At 43.6% G+C, this 23,800-nt stretch overlaps 1 protein-coding gene across 1 annotated transcript in view; it reads right to left on the bottom strand.

The window, feature by feature from the left end:
* The window catches only part of SAMM50 (SAMM50 sorting and assembly machinery component), a 1,314,985-nt gene that overhangs the window by 237,856 nt on the left and 1,053,329 nt on the right, over positions 1-23,800 (bottom strand). Inside the window, exon 13 of the mRNA XM_044088615.1 lies at positions 21,646-21,792. Coding sequence (XP_043944550.1) covers positions 21,646-21,792 — 147 coding nt within the window. The remainder of the gene's footprint in view (positions 1-21,645; positions 21,793-23,800) is intronic.

Below are 23,800 nucleotides of genomic sequence, written 5' to 3'. Positions count from 1 at the left end.
TGGACCTTAGGTCCCCCGTCTTTTTTGGCACCAAAAAGAACCTGGAGTAGTAACCCGATCTGGACTGGCCTGTGGGGGCGTGCTGGATGGCTCCTTTTCCTAAAAGCAGCCGAATTTCGGCAGCCGCTGCCTCCCTCTGATTGGGTGGAACATCGGGGAGGTGTCCGGGGGTGTCAGGAATGTAGGAAAAGGGAATTCTGTATCCTCTGGATATGATATGAAGCACCCAGTGGTCTGTTGTAATGGACTCCAAAGCTGCCAGGTGCTTCGAGAAACGCTTCCCGACTGCCTTCAGAGTGGAGCAGTCGGGCAACCCTTCAGGGTTGCTGCGTGGGCCGATCAGAGAAGGTTTCTCTGGACCCAAAGTTCTTTGGGCCCCCTCTGCCTCTAGGGCAGCATCCACCCTGTCCTCCTCGGCCGCGGAAGGACTGGGAGTCCGGAGCGGACTGGGATTGTTGCGACTTTCAGAACCACATCTTCTTCTGTCCCTTTTGGTTCTTGGAGAAGGACCTCTGGGGGGGCAGACAACGTCTTCCTGTCCTTTTCGCTCTGGACCAAGGTCTCGCGAACTGTCTTGCCAAATAGGGCAGAAACATTGAAGGGTGTATTCACAAAGGACGCCTTGAAGGGTTCTACGAAATCACAATGTCGGAGCCAGGCCTGGCACCCCATAACTAGGCCTGCTCCTCTGGCTCTAGTGGCCCCCTCTGTAGCATGGGATAAAAGCCGCATAGAGGTGTTGGATATAGACCTAAGAGTGGCCATGCGAGTAGAGTACAACTGTTTGTCCTCCCCCGACATGGACTCCGGGGGCGATGCAGCGTACTCTTTGATAAGGTCTCGCTGCAGTCGAATGATATGTGCCATGTAGTTCAGAGACCTTACAGAGAAGGTCGCTGAACTAAAGACCCGCTTCCCGAGACAGTCCATCGAGCAAGACTCCTTGCTCGGGGGATGGACCGAGGGACTCTCTTGGGCTAACTCCCTCTTGGTGGCTGCCACCACCAACATGGCATCTACAGGGGGTCCCTTGCTCCAATGGGATTTCTCTGCTGGAGGGCTCAGGATCTTGTCGGGACGTTTGGGGACTGGCTCCACAGTGTCCGGCTCCTTCCACGCCCTAGTGGTGATAAGGTCCACTAAGGGGTCGGCCGGAGGGGACACCCAAGAGGTAGATGGGCCTGCTTTGAACGCCTCCAGGAACATGGATTCGTCCGAGGAAGCCTTGGGGGCAGACCACTCCCCTCTTATCCTAAGCATTTCCATGATGTCTCCAAAGGAGACATCCTCGGGGGGGTGACCTTGGGGAGCCTTCCCCCTCATCCAAATCCGTGTCTTCTGTCAAGGACACGGGGGAGTTCACGTGCCTCCTCTTACACTTCCGCTTGTGAGAAACATCCTCGGGGGGACTGTCCGAGGACGACTCACCAGCAACGTCTTGTTCCAGGGGAACGACCTGAGACATCAAAGCAGGCTGTCCCTGTGGCCGGGCGATGGAAGCCCTACCCAAACTAGAGGGAGTGCGGGATGGAACCGTAGCAGGGAACGGGGGCCTGGATGCACTCAACAGAGCCCTCTCCACCACATCGAAGGCCGAGGGAGAGGCACTCTCTCTCGGATCCGAGAGCCGACCCTCACTTGGATCCGATGGATGGATCGGAGCCAGCGCCGAGACCATCGGACCCAAAGGGCCAGTGTGCTCCGACCTGGACGGAGCCGAAGACACACCAAACCCCTCGGATCCGAAGCTCAGAGCTCGGATCCGACAAGGACGGATCCGTAAAACTCGAAGGAAGAGTCGGAGCCAAAGTACCAGATACTGTCGGCACCAACCCACCCCCAGCTCCAACGCTGCCCGGCTCTGAGCGCTCCGAACCTGGGAAGCGGGTCAGAGAAGGAGCTATCGTGGCAAAGAAGGGTGTTGAGCTCCCCCCCGGGAGGGGGGGGGGGCAGGAGCACTCCCATCTGCATTTGGGCCTGGATGAACCTTTGCATCACCCGGTCCAAATCAGCTTCAGAAAGGCTACGTGTTGATCTCGACGAGGCCACAGAGGCTGGCCGGGAGTGCCGCCTCGCTGACCTCGACGAAGATCGGGTCTCCTCCTCCTCGGGTCCCGGTGAGAAGCATGGAGACAGGAGCAGAGAAGGAGGAGACCTAGAAGCCGTAGAGGGAGAAGCCCGCTTAGCAGGGGGGCCTGAAGCGGAGGCCTCGGCCCGCCGCTTGTGGTGCTTCTCCCTCCGTTTTTCTCTCCTGACCTCCCTCTCCTCTGGCGCTGAAGCGGGATATTGAGTCCCGGCCGGGGGGGGAGGGAGGCAGGAGTGGCCACTGCCGAAGCCTGGGAGGAGGCCACAGAAGTACCAGAGGCCGAAGCCGAATCCGGGGGCAAAAGTCCCGCCAGTATCAGCTTAGACCTCCGGTCCTTCAGTGCCCTGGGGTTGAACGCCGCACAGATAGTGCATCCAGAGGAAAGGTGTTCAACCCCAAGGCACCGGACGCACCAAGTGTGGCCATCCACCGGGGAGAGCTTATGGCCACACTCGGTGCACTTAGAAAAGATTGGCTTTGGGGCCTCAGACATTATAAAGAAAACACACTCGCTAGGCCCCAAACACACTACACACAGAACTATGCACCAGCGAAGGGGAGGGTAAAATTAACTAAAATTAACTAAAAGATTCAACTACGAGAATTAAACCAAAGGGAAACCTAACCACAACACACTCGTACACTTAAAGGTAAAAGAAGACAAAGTTTTAAAACTTCTCACAACTCTGTGAAGACCCTAGAACCAGGAGCTCAAAACCTAGCTTCTGACCAGAAGCATGGCAAACTAGATCTGAGGTCAGTCAGGGTTGGCAGGGGATTATGGGTAAGGGGAAGAGCTAGGAGCTTGGATCTAAGCTTTGTAAAGTAGCCGGCTCGGATCCGAGGTCGGATCCGTATCCCACAGGTTGCAGACCAAATGAAGTTAACTACTTCAGATCTTACGTTTTCTGGGAATGGGCTCCACCACGTCCAGCTCCTTCCATACACACTGGGACACCAGGTTTATTAATTCATCTACAGAGTGGACCACCCAGGAAGTAGATGGGCCAGCTCCAATGGCCTCAAGAACAATGATATTTATGGGACCAATCCATTTATCTACGCAATTCAAGAATAATGAATCACTGAAGTTGGTGTCAGTGAGGGGATTACTGTAGGAATTCCAAATGCCTCTTTTTGCATGAGCAGTTCTTGTGCTCTTTCACAGGGGGATGATCTGGGGAAGACTCAAAAGGTGAGTGGGGGGCTCATCCTGAGTGCTCAATCAAGGCCAGTTGGAGCCGACTGCTCCAACAAATTAGGATGATATGGAATGGAGACTTCACACGCTGGAGATGGTCAGGATGGATCTGAATGTGGACAGGTCACCTCCTCTATTGAAATGGAGAGAGACTTTTCAAATACTTAAAATCCTAATGCCAAAGCCAAAGCCAAAGCCAGTCCAGTGGGCTTTTAGGACCCAAGGATCCAGAAAAAGAGACCTTCACTAGATGCAAACTGGCTTGGATTGACGCAAAGACCAGAGCAGAGGTATCGAAAGCTGAGGCACCGAGGGGAAGGGACAGATCAGATAACTTCAGTCATCCCTGACCTCAGTGTCCAGATTCCAAGCTCTCAGTTTTGGGAATCCCTGAGATCTGATGTTGGAGCTGGGCAGAAGAGAGACTCTGTCCGAGACTAAGACATCCAGACTACTAGCTCCGACTGAGGTTCATAGGTGATTATTAGGCAAATGGCACAAGAGCATTTACAAGCCGAGCCAATAATACCCAGGATATGACAGTATTAAATCTTAATTCCCCAATTATGGGATGGGGTATTATTAGGGTAGTGGATCTTTGGGTTATGGAGCCCTGAGTCATTTTACAGACTGCCTCTGTCCATAAGGGACATGGGCAGTACCCCAAGAGTGACCATGCGAGAAATATACTTATCTAAAACTGTACCGTCCAAAGGTCAGATCAGGAAAGGAGAAACCAAGTGGGTTGTGGAGGGATCTGGTCCCAGTACCCTTGAACAGGATGTGCTGGAATGACCCCCATCTGAATCTGCATCATAAGAAACTTCCACATCATCTTGTTCATATCTACTTTCAAAAGACTCTGATTTTGGCACAAACCTGACAGATGACACCACTAAGGGTGGCCTGGAGGACCTATGGAAGGGTCTGTCCACATGCAGGGTAGGCAATCAGTGCCATGGAGGTGTTGACTCTAGGGAGAAACACAGATCCAAGATTACTGGATATATGGGATGAATGGATCCAAACTGGGTCCATTCCTGACGCTACTTTCTGATCACGACCCAAGGAATCTGACAGATCCAGAGATCTTTTCCTCAAGTCCTTAGAAACTTCTTTTGATTTGTCCCTCTCTGTCTTTCTATTTGTCACATTATTTCTCTTTTTCCTTAGAACTCTCCCTTTCTTACCTGTTATGGGGCCTCTCCAAAGGTTTCTTAATGGGAGAGTCCAATTGAGAAAAGGCAGATTCTCTTGCAGTGGCAGGGAGATAGCCTTTAGGGACCAAATTAGAAAGGTGATCAGAAAGGTCCCACGGATCACAGGATGAACAAATATTCCATACATCCTCCAAATAAGAAGTCCTCATATAATATATTCATTTAGTACACAGATCTTGGGGAGGATTTTTAGGCCTGCAAATACATTTTTTGAAACCAGTAGCCTTGTCAGCCATGTTCCAATCTATACACACCCACAAAACAGAAATACTAACAACTATAGGTTACAATCTATTTACTGACATTTGTTTACTGGGAAAGTCCGACTAAGCACAGGTGCCCTTTTCAGCAGAGGCCTGGGAAGAAAAGCTCCAAAGTAACATATTTAAAGCAATCAGTATTTACAATACTTTTTAAAGTGCAGTTTCAGTGACTACATAGCATAGTAGTCAGTATAATAAAAATTTGTATTGATATTTACAAACATTAATATACAAGCTTTGTATTCAGAATTTACAAATAGGAGAGTGGTGTATATGACTGGTAGACATAATTTAAGAACTGTGTTAGTGTAAGAGAGAATAAGCAAGTTTAAGCAAGTTTAAGTGTTAATAAAAGTAGCGATAGGATGGAATTTTGGTTGCACTAATTAGAATAAGTACTACAACACAGTAAAGTATTAGAAAGGGATTAGCAGGTTAAGTAATTTACTGCTTTAAAGGGAGATACAAGGAGGTAATGAAGGATGTTAGGAGAAGCTATTTCCCAGATGAAAGGCAGTGACAAAGCCAGGAAAGTACAGGGGAAGTCTGTTAGTAATGATCTGAAAAGATGAAAGTGCGAGTCAGGCGGGATTGATATACGAATTTTACCAAGTTCCAGCTATAATACTGGTATACAGAATGACCCTAGTAGCCCCTTGTAGTTTGTAGATAGTAAGTAGCTGTTTATCATTTGATCGAAGGGGCAGTTTGGTAAACAGTACTGGAGTACGGAATTAATTGCTGGGCAGGCAAATGGGGTACAGATGATTTTGTGGGTTAAAACAAGCTTGTTATAATATAGGCGGTGAGGAAGTTTGAGCCAGTTAAGTGTTTTTAGTGCTAAATAATGGTGGGTCTGACAAGGTTTTCTGCAAGCAAATCTGGCAGCTTTGTTGTAGCATAGCTCAAGTTTAGAACTATGTGAAGCTTGTTAATTTGGTCATTATAGTGGCTCTACAAAGGACAGGCAGTTAAGAGGTTAAGTGGTAGCTAGAATTAGCTTGGCAATGTTTGCAAAGAATTTCTTTACTCAATGAAGTCTGTCTCATTTTTGATGTGTTTTCATGATGCTACTGTGGCTATATAAATCAAATTTAAGATTGTCATTGATTGTCATACCAAGTAGTTTTATATGTGAGGCAACTTTAACCATGGTATTATTTAAGGAATACATTCTAAAGTTGCTTTTTCATGGAAATGGGATTTTGGGAAAAATGGTAGCAATTTAGTTTTGGGGGGGGGGTTTAGTATTGGGTGATTATCCGACAGCCAACTTTCAACAGAGTTAACGGATTCTTATGTAATTCTCTAAATATGTATGAGGTTATCGGATGTGCATACTAGGGTAAAATGGTCAAAGTACTGTGTGAGGGAAACTTGTTAAGAGGATTTATGTAGATTGTTAGTGGATATACAAGAAAATCTATGAGCTATAACTACCACACAGAGCAGACTACAGCCGAAATGTAACAAGAGCTTCAAAACACAGACAAATAGTAAAAAGAAGTAAAAGGATTTCCCTTTTTTGGTAGGGGAGAAAAGGTTGAAAAGGGGCAGGAAGTGTCCAACTTAAGTCAATCACAAACTACAAAGATGAGCACAAGTACCAGTGAAATCAATGAAACCCAAAGTAATGAACAAGACAAATCTATTTTTATGCTGAAAGAACAGAAAGACCACTTATCTGATCACCAACTAGAAAAAACCCTAAATCTTGAGATAGCACCCAAATGTTTCAATTGGCAAATGGGATCTGAGGGAACATACGGGTGCAGAGAAATTATTGGAAGGGGTAGGAGCCTGAGCCCTGGATCCAGGTCTGAAAATTGGCAGGCATCAGATCTGGTCAGATCAGACATTTCCACAAGATGAGACTGACAAAAAGAAAACACTGTATCAAAAGATAATAACAATAATAATAGTAAGAGTCAACCATATTGAGATGGTGTACTTTGACACAGGTTGTCCTTTCTTCTTACCTTCATAAGAAATTAACTGAGCAGAGCTTCTGAAAATTTTAAAATAATACCAGAGTTATCTGTGGACATCCAGAGTATGGAGGATCCCTTCTCCCTTGTTGTTCTGACTCCATAAAGAAGGTGTGGTGATGGAAAGTTTGGCTAAAAGTAAACCTGGATACCACTTTATACATACATGAAAGATTACTTCTTAAGGAAATCTATCCATGTGAAAAATGAGATGTGGTTGACACACCATAAGAGCTTGCAACTAAGATACTCTTCTTGGCAGAAGTCAGAGGAATCAGCAAAATTGTTTTCCATGCTAACAACCTCAAATCAGCCTGATGTGTTGGTTGATATAGACCAATAATTAATTTTTCTACAGCAAAGTAAAGATCCTAATGAGGAATAACCAGTTTTATAGGTGGTTTGATATATAATACCCTTTTCAAAAACAAGACATGGAAATGCTCTGAAAGGGGAGGATCCATGGGCAGACATGCTGGAAATGGCTGACAAATGAATCTGGATACAGAAGTAAGAAAGGACAGTGGACAATAACTCACAAATATTGTAGAACCAATGAAATACTAGTCTTAAAAGGGTCCTAGTTCTCATCTTGGCACCAATTAGAAAATCTTTTCCATTTGCTAATATATGATTTCATAGTAGCAGGTTTTCTTGCTTCCTTTAATACCTACTGCACCACCTCAGAAAACAGATGCCTAAAATGTATTAAAACTATCATCCAGGCAGTTAGCTGAAATTGTTTTGATTTGGGATGCATCAAACACCACATGTTCTCTGTCAGTAGGTCCAGTCAGTGAGGAAGCTTGTTGGAATTTTCCTTGGCTCTTTCCAAAAGAAGGGAGAAGCATTTATTGCCTGGGCCAGAAGGGAGTCATCACAATGATCTTGGGAGAGTACTTCTGAATCTTTAGAATGACCCTGGATATCAGTGGAAAGAGTAGAAAGGCATGCAGGAACATTACTGTCCAAGGAAAAAAGAATGCATCTGTTTTCCAGGCCTGCTTGCATGGAGTCCTGAAGCAGAATTTTGACAACTGATTTTTGTGAATGGAGGCAAATAAAATTATCTGAAGTGTTCCCCACAGCTGGATAAATGCAGTACAGTTTTGTACCTACCATAAATGTAGATGTCCGATAGGAATGCATCTGCAGTCCTTACAAATGGGTTGTCCTGTCGTCAGGCAGCCCTTCGGTCGGCCGGATTCCAAAGTCTGGGTCTGGCCTCGGCTGGTGTCGCACTTCACCCGACGTCATAGCTGCAGTTCTTCGGGTATAAAGGCATCAGCCGACGCCATTTTCCTCAGTGTTTCTTGCCCCAGATGCCAGGTGCCCTCTTGGAAGGCTAAATTTGGATAAATGCCAATGATTCCAAATAGTAGGGAGCAAACCCAAAAAATATGCATGTATGTACATATATACAAACAAATGCACCATAATAGATTCCCCCAGCTAGCTATAAGATGGGCAAACACCCTAGGAGCACCACAGAGGGGAAGGTGGGTGGGTAAACCTGACTGCAGATGCATTCCTATCGGACATCTACATTTATGGTAGGTACAAAACTGTACTATGTCCTTCAAGGATGCATCTGCAGTCCTTACAAATGGGTAGAATACCATAGCCCAACTGGGGGAGGAGGAAAAATAAAGTTATGGTGTAGTTAAGATCCCTTGCAAAACAGCAGTGGCAAAACCTGCTCGGGATCTAGAGTATAAAGGTAAATTATAATGCTTGGCAAATGTATGCACGGAGCTCCAAGTAGCAGCCTCTAAAATGTCCTTGGTAGCCACTCCTCGTAAGAAGGCTGTGGTAGTGGCTGTTGCCCTTGTAGAGTGAGGCCTGATGTTCTCTGGAGTTTTCTTTCCATGGTAGGAGTAACAGAATCTAATGCAATTTCCTATCCACTTGGAGACTGTCTGTTTTGAAATTGCTTTACCTTCCCTTCCTGTTGCATATGCTACCAGTAGCTGGTCAGTTTTTCTATTGCCCTTGGTTCTGTCCAGGTAGTAGCGTAATTGTCTATGTACATCCAAGGTATGCAGCAGTCTTTCTCCCCTGTTCTGTGGGTTGGGGAAGAATGTAGGTAGGTGGATAGCCTGATTTAAAGAAACTCTGGAGACCACCTTAGGCATAAAGGAAGGATTTGTTCTCATGGACACTCTATCTTGATGGAAGATCAGGAAGGGTTGTACTGCCATTAATGCCTGAAGTTCAGATACCCTTCTTGCTGAAGTGATTGCCAGCAGGAAAGCAGTCTTCCATGATAAGTATTGTAATTCTGCTGTTGCTGCTGGTTCAAAAGGAGGAAGTGTCAATTTTTCTAGCACAAAGTTCAAGTCCCATGCTGGTAATGGTGGCTTCCTAGGAGGCTTTACATATTTAATTCCTCTCAGAAACTGTCTGAGCAGAGGATGTGAGAAGACAGGAGGATCCAAGTCGTATTCTGCTGAAATAGCTGATGCATGAATCTTGATGGAGGAATAGGACAGGCCTGTGTGGAAGAGCTCTGCCAAGTATTCCAGGATGTTGGCTATGTTTACCAGTGACACATCTTCTCCTTTTGCAGTACTCCAAATGAGATATCTTTTCCATTTTGCTGAATAATTTTTTCTTGTTGAGGGTCTGCGAGCCTCAAGGATAATGTCTTTAAGCCTTTGGGATAAATTTGGGTTTATTGGTCTTATGCAATGTTCCAGGCAGTCAGCTGCAGAGTTTTCAGGTTTGGATGCAGATTGTTGTAGTTGTTCTGTGTTAACAGCAAGGGAACCAGGGGTAGTGGCCATATTTGTTCCCGAGACATGCTCCTCAGTAATGGGTACCAATGTTGCCTTGGCCAGTCTGGAGCTATCAGAATGATCCTTGAATGGTCCTCTTTGATCTTCAATAGCACCTTGTGCATCAAAGGGAGTGGTGGGAAAGCATATGCTGTCAGGTTTTTCCAACTGAAGGAAAGGGAGTCCACCTTCCAAGCAAGTGGGTGGTACGTCCTTGTGCAGAATTTCTTTAGCTGGTGATTGCGTGGGGATGCAAATAAGTCTATTTCTGGAAGCCCCCATTTTCTTGTAATGGTTTTGAAGATGTCCGGATGCAGCATCCATTCGTGGGCATCCGTGGTAGTCCTGCTTAATATGTCTGCTAGAATGTTTTCTTTTCCTGGTACAAAAATTGTTTTCAACTGAATGTTGTAGCTCAGGGCCACATTCCAGAGGTCCAGTGCCATCCGGCAAAGAGGATACGAATGTGTGCCTCCCTGTTTGTTGATGTACCACATAACTGTGGTGTCTGTCCTTATCATCAATTGACGTTGTTGGAGAAATGGTCTGAATGCCTGAATTGCCAGTTTTACTGCCAGCATTTCCTTTAGATTTATGTGTAAGTGCAGCTGGTCTTGAGTCCATAAGCCTTGTATGCACTTGTCCAGCATGTGGGCCCCCCAACCGAGGTCTGAGGCGTCCGTCGTGATGGTTTGGCTTGGTTGAGTACTGTGGAAGGGCAATCCTGGGTTTGTTTGACAAGCCTGAGCCCACCATAGGAATTCCTGCTTCAGGCATGGAATAATTGGAATCTGGGTTTCTAAGCTGTGCTTGTGTTGAGACCATAAATTCCTTAGGTACCACTGTAGTTTTCTCATATGCAGTCTGGCATGAGGAACCAATATTATGCAGGATGCCATGAAGCTCAAGGCTTGCAGTACTTTTCTTGCTGTCAGATGGTTCTGCTTTGTTAATGCCAAGAAGTAGAGAGGTAGCTGCTCCTGTTTTTCTACTGTTAGGGATGCCATTTGCTTTGATGTGTCCAACTCTGCACCCAAAAAGGTTATTCTTTGGGATGGTATCAGCCTTGACTTTTTTATATTGACTGTGTATCCCAGGGCTTGTAGCAGGTAGATGACCCTTTGTAAGTCTTCTGCTAGCTTGTTTTTGTTGTCCGCTTGTATCAGGCAGTCGTCCAGGTAGGGGTAGATTTGGATTCCCTGAAGCCTGCAATGAGCAATTACTGATGCCAGGCATTTCGTGAACACTCTGGGCACAGTAGATAAGCCAAAGGGCAATGCTGAGAATTGATAATGCTCTGATCCTGCAAGAAATCTGAGGTATCTTCTGCAATTTGCCCAGCATGGGAAGAAGCTGCTGTAGAGTCAGCATTTTGAATTTTGGAACAATGAGGAAAGTGTTTAAAGCGGACAAGTCGAGAATAGGTCTCCATTTGCTCTCTTTTCTTGGTACCAGGAATAGTCTGGAGTAAAATCCCTTTCCTTGCTCCATAGATGGTACCTTTTCCACAGCTCTCATCTTCAATAATTGAGATATTTGTTTTAGAGCTTCTGCTTTTTGATTTGGAGGTAGGTTTGGCATTCCTCTCTTCCCTGGTAGAGTATGGAAGTGAAACCTGTAGCCTTGGTCTATTGTCTGTAAAATCCACTTGTCTCTTGTGATGTAATGCCAGTTTATTGAAAATAAGGCTAGCTTCCCGCCTAAGGGTGCTTCTAGTTGTTCCCTGGTAGGCGGTGCCAGAGCCAAGTCACTGTGATTGTCCTGTAGTTGTGGTGGTGGCTGTGTCTGTGGCTGTACTTCGCTGGTTGTTATTCTGCCACTGGCGTCCCCTGTAGGCACCCCTGGATTGGTTTCTGCCTCTTGAACGCCTATTCCTGCCTCTCTGAGCTCTGGATGAGTCTGGAAAGGACCAATTCTTGGAGGGTCAATTCCTGCTAAACCTTGGCGGTTGGACCTGTAAGAAATCTTTTACTGCTTGGACAGATTTTGCCTTCTCTTCCATCTTCTTCAGCACCTGTTGTGCAGGAGCGCCAAACAAATTGATCTTATCCATAGGAGCATCTAATAGTTTGGACTTGACATGGTCTGGTAAGGCCTGCTCTTTTAACCATGCATGCCTTCTGATAACTGTGCCAGTCATGGCTGATCTAAAGGAAGCCTCCAGTGCATCATAGCCGCATTTTAAGGAATGGTTACTGACTTGCTGAATGTTATGTACCATTTCCTGAACAGATTTTTTGTCTAATGATTAATCAGAGGACAGTTTTTTGGTTAACTGGTCTAGCATAAATTCTTGATACTGGATCATGTGAAATTGACAGTTCAAGGCCCTAGCTGAAAGAGTAGCAGAAGTGTAAACTTTTTTACCCCATCTCTCTAAGGATCTGGATTCCCTTTCTGAGGGAGGGGTTCTTAGCAGAAGTAGCTGCTACAGCCTTAGGTCCTTGGGAGATAGTCTCGGGATCTGCAAAAGGAGCCTTATACAAATGGTAATGTGTGTCCGGGACCCTGTAGTATCTATCAGGCTTAGCAGGGGCCGGAGGTAGAGAATCAGGAGCAGTACAAGCATCATTAAAAGCATCATCTACAACAGAAACAACTGGAGGTATGGCTAAAGGCCTATGTTGTGGTAAATGCAGAAAGGTTCTAAGCCTTTTTCTGGAGTCTGAGAAATCCTGGCCCTGCCACTGAAATTGTTCCCTCATAGCATGCAAGGTTTCCCCAAAGGAAAATTCCTCAGGCGGAGAGGCAGAAGGGATGGACTCTTCAGCATCGGAGTCTTCATAAGGGGAGAAAGGAGCCTCTGGAGGGTCCGAATCATCTGAAACATCAGAGGAATCATCTGTAGAAAGTGGCTGAGGGGGCTCTGCTCTAGGCCTCTTCTCTGGTGGTGGCTGAGAGGCCCTGTCTGGTTGAGGTTGGGATCCCCGGATTAAAGAAATGAGATCCTCTGCTAAACTAAGCATTTGAGAACTAGAGCTGGGCCTGTGAGAGGGGGTCTTAGCAGGCACAGTCTTAGATGCTTTAGCTGCTTTAGCCCTGGCAAAGGCCTTAATTGACATGGTTGCAGGAGGCCTAGCAGCCCCACGTGCAGGGGTTGAAATATCCAAGGGAATAGTGTCAGATAATTCCTGAGAAACTGCAACAGGAGGTGTGTTTTCTGAAGCCGATTCCACCAGGTTGGAAGAGGCCTTGGTAGAAGGTAAGTTTTCGGCTGAAGGAAGAATCGCTTACTCGGTTTCAGCCGAAGCAGAGACACTCGCGGTTGGCTTAACCGCGGTTTCGGCCGAAGCCGCGGGCCGCGAGTGTCGGTCCTTTTCCTTGCGCTTTTTAGACATTCGCGTAGTCGGAGGATCCGACGGCATAATATAAGCAAAATCGGAGCCGAAAAACTCCTCGGCAAATTCAGATCGACGTCTAAACGTCCGCCGGTTAAAAGAAGCACAGGCTAGACAAGCTGCTACGTCGTGGTCTGGGCCTAAACAGGGTAAGCAGTAAGAGTGGAAATCTTTATGAGGTATTTGTTTCCCACAAGTTAAACAGTTATTCACTTTTTCTGACATCGGCTAAGGCAAGAAAGAGTCCCCAACGGGGTACTTAGCTTTTTAGAAGTCTTCGTAGTAGTATTTGGTAGTAGTAATCTCTGGTTCTGACCGACCGGCACTTGTGAACAGCTTCTGCTTCGGGCGCCACGCGGCAAGAAAGACTGAGGAAAATGGCGTCAGCTGATGCCTTTATAACCGAAGAACTGCAGCTATGACGTCGGGTGAAGTGCGACACCAGCTGAGGCCAGACCCAGACTTTGGAATCCGGCCAACCGAAGGGTTGCCTGACGACAGGACAACCCATTTGTAAGGACTGCAGATGCATCCTTGAAGGACATCTGGAAGACTCTCTGATTCAGTTTCCATTCGTGAGGGTCTGTCCTGGTCATGCTCAGCTTGTCTGCTACAAAATTCTGCCACGATGAGACGCATAGCGCCTTTAGAGTGAAAATGTGCTGAAAAGCTACATCCCAGACTACCACAGCTAGTCTGTACAGAGGGCAAGACCGTTTTTTCACCTTGTTTATGTAGTACATTACTGGGGTGGTATCTGTAACTAATTACAATAGCCCTGGGACTCACAGACATTTCCCAGGTGAGACATTCCTGACACTTAAATCTACAAATAATAATAAAAAAAAAATCTTCAAAAATAAGCAAAACATCTGATCAAGGGAAAATGAGAATACCTTGCAGTGTGCAGTAGGCTTTTCACAAGATCTAGAAACCTTGTGAATACTCATGGAGCAAAGGGTAATGCAGAGAACTAACAGTGTGATCCAGACAGAGCAACCCTTAAGAAATGTTTGAAATCTGATGCTATAAGAATGTGATGCACATTTTTTAAATCCTGGGTCACTAAAAAAACTTAACTGGGGAATGACTAGTAACAGGTCAGGAAAGAATAATACTTTGAACTTTGGAACTTTCACAAACTCGTTTAGAAAGGGAAGGTCTAGGACTGCTTCTTTCTCTAGCACCAGAAACATTAAAAAATTAAAACCTTTTCCATTCTGAGGTGGAAAGACAGCTTTTATTAACCCTTGAGTTAGCAAATGCTAAATGACAGGAGGGGAAAAAAAGTTGTTTTACCTAGCAGATGAGGAGGAATCCGCTGAAAAGGAGGGAGAGAGATTTCCACTGTCATCTGTATTCATGATGAATCACTGACAGAATCCATTTGTCTGAGACTATCTGTTGCCAAAGAGAGTGGAATACCCACCACTGCTACCAATATGTGATGGCCACCAATATCTGTCATCCCCACGCTGGGCCAGTAATTAAGGAGTCTGAATCCTCACCAATGACACTGGAGAGGGATGTGTACTTGTAATACAAATGGATAGACTCAGTATTTCCAGATGCAGACCTCTCTGCATCAAGTACAATTTCCCTTAAGAGCACACAGGGAACACACTCAGCCTGGGGTCTGGATGTCTCTATATCTGTCTCCCTCCAGATCCCCAAAAAGACTCCCCACTGGTACAGCTGTAGGGTTACATCTTCAGCCAAGTGTCCAAGCCAAGTTCTCCAGCACCCTCTCTGTAAACCCAGTGCTTTATGTCCCTGCCCCAAGTAGATGACACACACACTCTTTTAGGATTTAATTTTCACACACACCTGGGAAAGGTGGGCACAGATTACTCGCTCTACCGACTTTGTCCAGACTATAAGGTAGTTATCACCGCCACCAGTCAGTTACTATACGGCTCTTAACAGGACAACCAATTATACTGTGCAACATTAAAACTAATATAAATGGTAGTAAGTTCACCCTAGACCTTCTGGAGTGGCCCACACAGTGTCAACAAATAAATATAAGCACTCTCAAAGGTTAAGTACTTTCTACAAGGATCAGCCACAATAAAAAAAAGTTTTAAATATATTTAATAATAAATAATAAAAGTACATGAAAATACTGAATATATATTTGCAGTAAACCACATATTTCAGTTCACAGGAAATATTGAAAAGAACATTGATGGACAGACTCAGATAAATAAAGAAAAATAATATCTAAACTAAACTTCACTATATTCCTGATTGAATCAAAGAGAATTACTGTTCCCTAGTTAAGTTACTTACTACCACAAGGTAAGATGCTGTGGGTGAGTGTCTTTCTAGTCAGGCTTCCCAAATGGAAAAATCAATACTCTGAGATTCCTCTTTGTAATATCTAAAATATAATTTCCAAGAGGGCTGGCAGAATGACCTCATTTGGTCAGCTGACTCTAGGATCTCACAGTATTCCCCTTTGAAGCTGAGGCAGGAAGTTATCACAGATGGCCACAATATACATCCAAATGTTTATGGCAGTGCCTGGGGTCTCCCCTCTTTTCACTGAGTTAATGAACAAAGGCTCTTCCCCAGACCCAAAGACTCCGTTCCTATTCTGCACTGTGGGGTAATTTTTAATGGCTTAACAGTTCATTTACATTTCCCTTATTTTTCTTAAAGTTAACCTCTGCTGTGCCATTATCTTCTATTAAGACATATACATTTAATTCATCTACAAAAATACATGTACATTTCTCCTCCTTTCATTATGGTGTACTGTTGATACATTTCAACACAAGCAAAGCTCACAAACACATTTTCAGCACATGCATCTGTACAAAATCAGTTTGATATACAAATAACATACAGTTCTAATATATTTGTAACACAAGCATATTGTATAAATCAGTATGATATTGAAAGAACATATCATTCTTTACAAAACTTCAGCTGGCTATGCTGGCACTTCATATGATATATGATAGTAACTCACACAAATACTGTAAAACCAGAGAACAACTAGACCTGAATGGGTGATGGTTATGTTGTTGGCATTAATTAGAAAACCTTTTCCATTTACTAATACATGATTTTTCTAGTAGCAGGCTTTCTTGCCTCCATTAGTATCTTACTGCACGCTATCATCCAGGCAGTCAACTGATGTTGATTGGAGGTGGGGTGCATCAAACACCACTGTTCTTGTTTAAGTAGATCCAGTTTGCGAAGAAGCTTGTGATAATTGCCCATAGTCATTCCTGGAAGAAGGGAGAACCACAGTTGCCTGGGCCAGAAGGAGTCACTACAATGATCTTGGGGAAATCCTTCTGAATATTCAGAAATACCCTGGATATCAGTGGAAAGGGTGGGAAAGCATAAATGAACATATCTGTCTTCCTGGACTTCTTATGTGGAGTCCTAGAGCAAAATCTTACCAGCTGATTGTTCAGAGAGGAGGCAAAGAGGTCTACTTGAGAAACTCCCTACAGATGGCTCAAATCTTGGAAGATCTAGTTTCCATTCATGAGGTCTGCCCTTGTCCTGCTGAGCTTGTCTGCCACAATTTTGCTCTTACAGAATTTCAGATGCCTACAGAGTGAGAACGTGCTGTGAAGCTATATCCCAAGCAAACATGGCTAGTTTGCAAAGGGGGTATGACCTGGTTCCCCCTTGCTTACTGATGTACCAGATGGTTGTGGTATTGTCTTCTAACAACCTGAAGAGGTCTCAGGGACCAACGATGATTCAGAGAGTTGAGTGCCTTGATCAGGACAAGCATCTCTTATATTTAGGTACTTGTGTTTATCTTTGATGTCCTACACACCTTGCACTTTTATCCCTCCTAGAAATGCTACCCAAGCAAAGTCTGAGGCATATGTGTTGACTGGCTGCTTTGGAACAGGAAGGAAAAAGGGGACATACGGATTTAAGGATATTTGCTGTCTTGACCAAGTTATTTCTTTTCTGGCAAACACCAGCACTGAGATTTGAAAAGACAGAGGGTGTTGGTGCTGGGACCAAAGAGGCTTCATATACCATTAAATCTCTCTCATGTGGAGTCTTGCCACAGGTATAATGAGAATCACAGTTTTAGACAGACCCAAAATCCTGAGGTATTCCCCTTGCAGTGACTGAAGCCCTAGTGGAAAACCTTAGAAACAGATCTAGCTATAGATCTATTTTTTTCCTGTGCAAGAAAAGCTCTTTGAACTTAGGTGACTAGCTGACACCCCAGAAATACAATCCTGTGTGAAGGACTCAAAAAAGACTTTTGAATGTCCTCTCTGAATCTCAGCTTGCGGAGGAGATCTCTCACCCAAGTGCAAAGATAAGCATGCCTTCTAAATATGGAAAAATTTGGATACCCTGTAGCCTGCAATGAGCTGTAACTGGAGTTAGACCATTTCTGAACACTTTCGATGCAGTGGATAGTCCAAAGGGTAAGGCAGAGAACTGATAATATGATCCAGACACACAAAACCTTAAGAAACATCTGAAGTCTGGATGAATAGGCATGTAATGATAAGGATCTTTTAAATGTAGTGTTATACCACAAAATCTGAATGAGGAATAAAAGGTTATAAGTTGTGAAGTGACATCAGTTTGAATCCGAGTACTATCACAAACAGGTTTAGGAAAGAAAGATATAGAACTGGTCTCAAAGTATTTTCTTTCTTTAGCACTAGGAACATCCTTGAATAAAAACCTTTCCACGCCCAGGACAGAGGAAATGGTTCTATCACTCCTTGGGACAGCATGGGATGACTGATCTGGATGATGAGGCATGACCCCCTGGAAAGGGGGAATTTCCTCCTACTGCCATCTGTAATTTTCATAATCCATTTGTCTGAAACAATCTGTTGCCAGAAAGAAAAATGGAGACTTGCACTTTCTGTAAAAAAAGGGGACAGAGTGGGAGGGAGTCACAAGGTCTCTTGAACAGTCATTTAGACTTGTTGGACTCTCTTGGTTTTGGGAGGTTTGAGACTTCTTTTCAGAACCCCATTCTCATTTCTTCTTATACATCTGATTAGCTGAGTTTTGTTGAGACCCCTTCCCCAAAAAAAAAAAAAATTAGAAAAGGAGGAAAAGGAGATCTGAAAATCTTAAAGAGATTGCCTGGGTCAGCTTGCTTCCTTCATCACACTTTTTGATCACCTCTGCAGCGGAGGGGCCAAACAGTAAATCTCTATCCAAAGGAGAATTTAAAATCTCGTTTTTATCATCATCTGGGAGTTTCTGAGAATGCAGCCATGTAAACCACCTCAAACTAGTACCAGTGGCCATAGTCCTGAAGAAGCATCAAGTCATACACACACTGCAAATAATGAGTAGTGACCTGTGCAACAGAAGAAACTAAGTTATTTAAAGCAGAATTTTCCTCACAAGAAGAAACTACAGACTAAACATTCCTCATACTTTCACAATTTGTCAGAACAAACTTTAACATAGGAGTCTGACAGTTCAAAATTCTGAAAATCAAAGTTGTGGAAGTATATACATTTTCCCATTCCTATCAATAATTCTACCATCCTTATCAGAAATACTAGGATTGGAATTAAGTGTTTAGCAACAGTGGCATCAACTAAAGCTACAGCTTGCTGGGTCAGGTTTGGGAACAGCATATAAAACTTTAAGACTGAGCAACTTTTATACATACATTCTATCTGCCTTTTTAGGAAAACTGCAGGCATTGATACACACATATCCTCTTAAGCAGACAGAACCGGAGGAATGGGTGTAGATTCTGGAAAACCCTTCTGTAGCAACTCATAGTATTGTCTGAGGGACTGAGAAACTTCAGTGTTCTTCAACTAAAAAAAAAAAAGGCAAATTTTTGCAACAGTCTCAGAACAGAAAGCCCCATAGGGAGAATCAGAAACTGAGCTCTCCTTGGAGTTTGAATAAGAAATCTTAGGGAAAAAACTTTATCCATTCCTGCATCTTCCTGTTCAGATTCAGAATCTTGAATCCCTTCAGATAAAAAGGAATCTCGTTCTCTTTTAACCAGAATCTACTTTACAAGAAGGAACAATAGCCTGAATTAAAACCTGAGCCAGATAAAGTAAAACACTTCTAGCAAAATAAATTTGAGGAAGAGAAGATGCATGTTTGGTTTTCTGTTTCTTTTTGAGAGGAAAAATGGGGTCAACCTTGTTACTAATGGCAGCAGCAGCACCTTCCCTAGGGATGAGTACAGCATTCTGACACACCAGGGAAACTTTCCCCATTCCCTCTCCCAGGACTGACAAGAGTGGCTCTCTTTTGCCTAGGGAGGGTACCCCAACAGCTGCATGGATGTGGTTAATCTCTGGTCCTTAGTGGCTGCAAGTACATCACCAGAGGGATTCAAGGTAAAAGATGAGTGGTCTAAGGTAAACAAATGGCAACAGAAGAGTCACTCATCTGCGGCTGAGGCAAATTGCTAGCCTGCTGTGGTGCAAAGGTTGTTTGCTTAACTTTTTATTATTTGTGGCTCAAAGAAAGACAGACCAACCATGGGAATGGTAGTCTGTTCCATGGTTAAGCCAAAAATTATGTCTCTTTCATGGGAAAGACAAGCAGCAATTGCTGGTAAACACTACCATCCACAAAAGTTACTTATTTGACAGAAAAAAACAATGTAACAATCACTTAAGCCTCAGAGGAGTGTACTCTTTCGTGGCAGTAAAGCTTTGAACGGCATTGCACCCAAACTTGTCTTTTAGTGAAATCAGCTCGAGCTGCTTGACAGTCTGACTGTGTGGAAGGTGCCCTGAAGCTTTGGAAGCTGTCTGGCTGTTATATCCTTAGCAGGATATAATCCATATAGCTAAAGCTACTGCACAGTAGTGATCAATACGATAAGCATAACCAGTTACTGTGACCTCTCCCTGAAGGTACACTGCTATAGTAAGTATACTTGTTGACAATTGCATTTTAGTGATTATTTATGACAACACATCCAGTCATCTTTCTGACTGAAAGGATGTAGTGTAGAAAGTGTGGGCAGTCAAAACAACAAAACTAAGTGACATCCTGCCATTTCTCAAGCTGAAAACAGCACAAATTAAATTGGTCTTCACTGGGCAAAGAAGGCATCAGTTTTTCACTTACAAACCAGGAGTTAACACAGCTTACTGGCCAGAGAATGGGAGGGACTTGACTGGCATAGCACAGCATAAAGTACAGAACATATTGTGACAATTAGTCAGTAAAAATTGCCATTTAACACCAACATCCTGCAGTCCACATGCAGTCTTGTGAATCTATCACTGACCACTGCAATCACAGGTCCAATAATCACAAATTCATGTGGAAAACTAATGCTGAAGAGGAGAGAAATGTGTGGTATTAGGAGCTCATACACGTCATCTAAAACTGTCACACTTCCAAAAGGGAACTGTATAGCTGTGTATGGTAGGTGTTATGTCCATCTACTCACTGATTTCATTATTAAAACTATCCTAACAGTTACAAGTAATTTACAATGAAAAAATGCATGATGTATGAGAAGTCACACCTGGTACAGCCCCCAAAACATACAGACAAAAGCTACCATGTACAGCATACTGGACTGGCTGAGTTCTAAACGCAGTCAGTAACCAAAAGCAGCCCAAAACAGGTAATACCAAGTGCTGTTACTGCTGCATTAATGGTTTTGATGAAGTCAGACTTCTTCAGGGAGTTGCTACTTGCTAATGCGGGCCATAGGCTATCACAGTTTCTCTTGATATTTAAGGAAACAAAATATACATTTTAAAATATGTGCAGCACAGAAGGCAGACTGTGATTCACTATTTCTAGTTTCCTGATTTTATACTTGGGTACATGAATTACCACAATGTACAACTAAGAAGAATAACAGCAACCAGATGAACACTGGATATTTAATCATGTTTTTTTTTTTTTGCAAGAGGCAAGCAATCTGATGGTTATCTATGAATTATACAGTAGAGCATTTTTATCTTCACTCCTGTGCTCCAACTGATAATTTTCTGATGTTTGTCATTACACAAACTGTCTGTGCATCTAACAACTGGAATTTCCTCAGTTCATAACAAGTTGATTGGGGTACCCTAGTTTCTCTGAATGTCATGCTGGCTGTGCCTGAAGATTGTCTGGGAGTTTCAGTGGGTAACTTATTTCTGGTCTCCTTCTCATAAGCATCTAATGGTCCTGGACAGCAGAAGCATGCATGCATGTAAAGACTGTAGCTGTATGTGCACAGACTGTATACAGGGACTGGTCCTCTGCATACAAAGACCTCAGCTGTGCACACACTGACTATGAATGCATACAGAGAGTGTTGCAACATGCTTACAAACTGCCACCACAGGGACAAGTATCCATCCACTCTTTCTCCAGGAAATGTACTTCAACTGTCATCTACAGTAGTAACTCAAGAAGTAACATAGTGGAGCATGCCGATTTCTAAATGTCTATTCAATACATTTATGGATACTGCAGGCTCATTCCCAGACATGCATTGCTCACATCACATGCAGCAACAGTGGTTAGGTTCAGAGATTATTACTAGGCTAACTGTCCTTATGGACTATTTTAAGCCTAGCCAATTACCCTATGAAATAATCACACCCTGCACCTTGGGTCTGTAAGGTAAACACCTTAACCATTATGCCAATCTACCACCCACAAATAATACACTAGCACCTTAAACACTGGTACAAAGTCATGGCTGTGGTACAATTCACTAAAAATAAGTCTAGTGATGCTTGTACTGAAGCAACAGATAAATGGTAAATAAATCCACTTTCTTCCTAGCTCACTCCTATGTAGCAAGCTTCTTACCATAGTTCAGGTTACATAAATTTCCAGCATTTAAAAAGAAGTGTGTTCTGAAAAGATCTCCAAATCCTCCTCGGCCTGGTCGAAAAGGTAGGGGAGTGTACAAATGCAGGCCTCCTGCCCAGTATGCTTCCCCTCCGAGATAGTCTCCTAAGAAAAAAAATAAAACAAATACATATATAAAACATTGCAAAAGCTTCTTCAGTGATATCTGGCACTTTACATATATGATGCAACACAGCGTTTTATTGCAGACTCAAAGGAATCCCACCAATTAATTACAAATAAAAAGCTATACAAACTACTCCACATTTTTACTAAATCATTTTACTGTAACACAAACATACTAAAAACTGCAATTTTTTAAATTAAATAATTTGACTAGACTATATCAAGCATACTAAAAATGCAATCTGTTGCAGAAACAATGTACGTCACCCTTTCATGGAAGACATTCTAAAAAGGACTTTATCTTAACAGAAGGAAATGTGTATTTAACTTTCTGCAGTGTACAATTTAATACCTTAGCTACTGTCAGGTTCATGACTGGTGATGATCTTCTGGTCTGTGGCATATTCTATACTTTCTGCATATGACAAAGTACCTAACTGCAAGGTCCTTCCCCAACGATGCATTACAGCTGAGTTTAACTTACTTTATTTTTATTTTTCCTTTGTTGACCAGGTTAGTTCTACTAAGCTGCTGAACTCTCTTCAGGGGAGATCCGAGGCAGTATTAATATTACTTGGGGCAATTTAATCAGAGCATTAGGGAACTTCCCCTACTGTTTTCAATAGGTGCTGCTTGATCTTTTACATTCACCTGAGCTACCGCCAACTTAAGTAGATGGGACTTCGATTTAATGCCTCATCCAAAGGACAACACAACTCATGCGAGCAGCCTCCCCCTTATGCTGCACTGCAGTGTCAACAACCAACTTACCTAGTAAAGGAACAGAACCCACAGCTTTCTGAACTAAAGGCAAGTGTGCTATTTGTTGCGCCACTGATATTTCTTCTGCATAACTTCCTAAAACACATTAGGGCTTGTTCCTTCATCTGTTCAAGCAGGACACTTTAGACACTCCTTTTCCTGTAAAGAAGTCCTTCTTCACATCATCTCCAAATATTACTCACCCCCTACCAGGGCCAAGTTAGCATGTGGGGGGGCTCAGCAAGCCTCAGCTCTATAGTTTCCACACCAAGTAGTACTGCCAACTACTATCTTCCCTAATGGGACAGTGCATCAACCACCCAACCCCTGCTTACTAATATGTGAGAAAACACTAGTGTACTCACACGCGCAGGAACATGCATGTGTGTGTCCATGCACATACACACACGTACACCTATTATAACACAAGCAAACAGGTTTTTTAGTCTCAATGTACCTGCATATAGACGGAACATCTGTCTGTTACAATAGGTTAACTAATTCTGTAAAGATAGTCTATTCAACAATTGGTGAAAGGTGGCTTGGTTACTTCTGACAATTAACCCAAATGGTGGTCCAGCAGATTTCTTTCCTCATATTCTGGATGCACTCCAAGTGTTTCCAACACACTCAGTGTTACTGTATGGATGCTGTTTATTTGCTTCTCTTCTCAGCAGAAGTATGTATGCAGACAATGCAGCTGTATTCTGGCAGTTTCATTAACCACTGTGTCTTGTGTGTCTTCCATACTGCAATCACATACTTAGTTTAGGTGTTGGGGTTATTTCATTCCATAGATTCAGTCCAATTTCACAACCAGATGGCTGCAGGGACCCACTGCATGAACAGAGGTGGAGTACCTTGACTGAGTGACACAGAGGGAGGAGCTCAAACAAGGAACAGAGGATCCTATACAACTCTTAGATCTTTTCAGAAGTAAAGGAAGGGGGCAGGTAGGCAGGAAGCTGACAAAGAATGAAAATGGACAACACAGATGGAACGTCATGGCGAGTACATAACTTTATCTGATGATGTCCTTTTCATTCATTACTCAACTGATGGGACAGAGTTCCCAGCTACTGTAACTTGGGTGGCCCTCATGGAAGGCTATTCCGGAGTACTGCAGAGATAAAGGCTACTCTGTTTCTGGAAATCAAATCTAACTTATAGTGAGCAATGAAGGTGTGAGGATTAGTCCACACTGCAGCTGCACAAATGTCATCTA

Source organism: Protopterus annectens, chromosome 11.part0 (assembly GCF_019279795.1).
Source record: "Protopterus annectens isolate FY-2018-M chromosome 11.part0, PAN1.0, whole genome shotgun sequence".
Taxonomy (NCBI): Eukaryota; Metazoa; Chordata; order Ceratodontiformes; family Protopteridae; genus Protopterus; species Protopterus annectens.
Note: the sequence above shows the minus strand (reverse complement) of the source record. Positions and strands in the feature narration are given on the sequence as shown.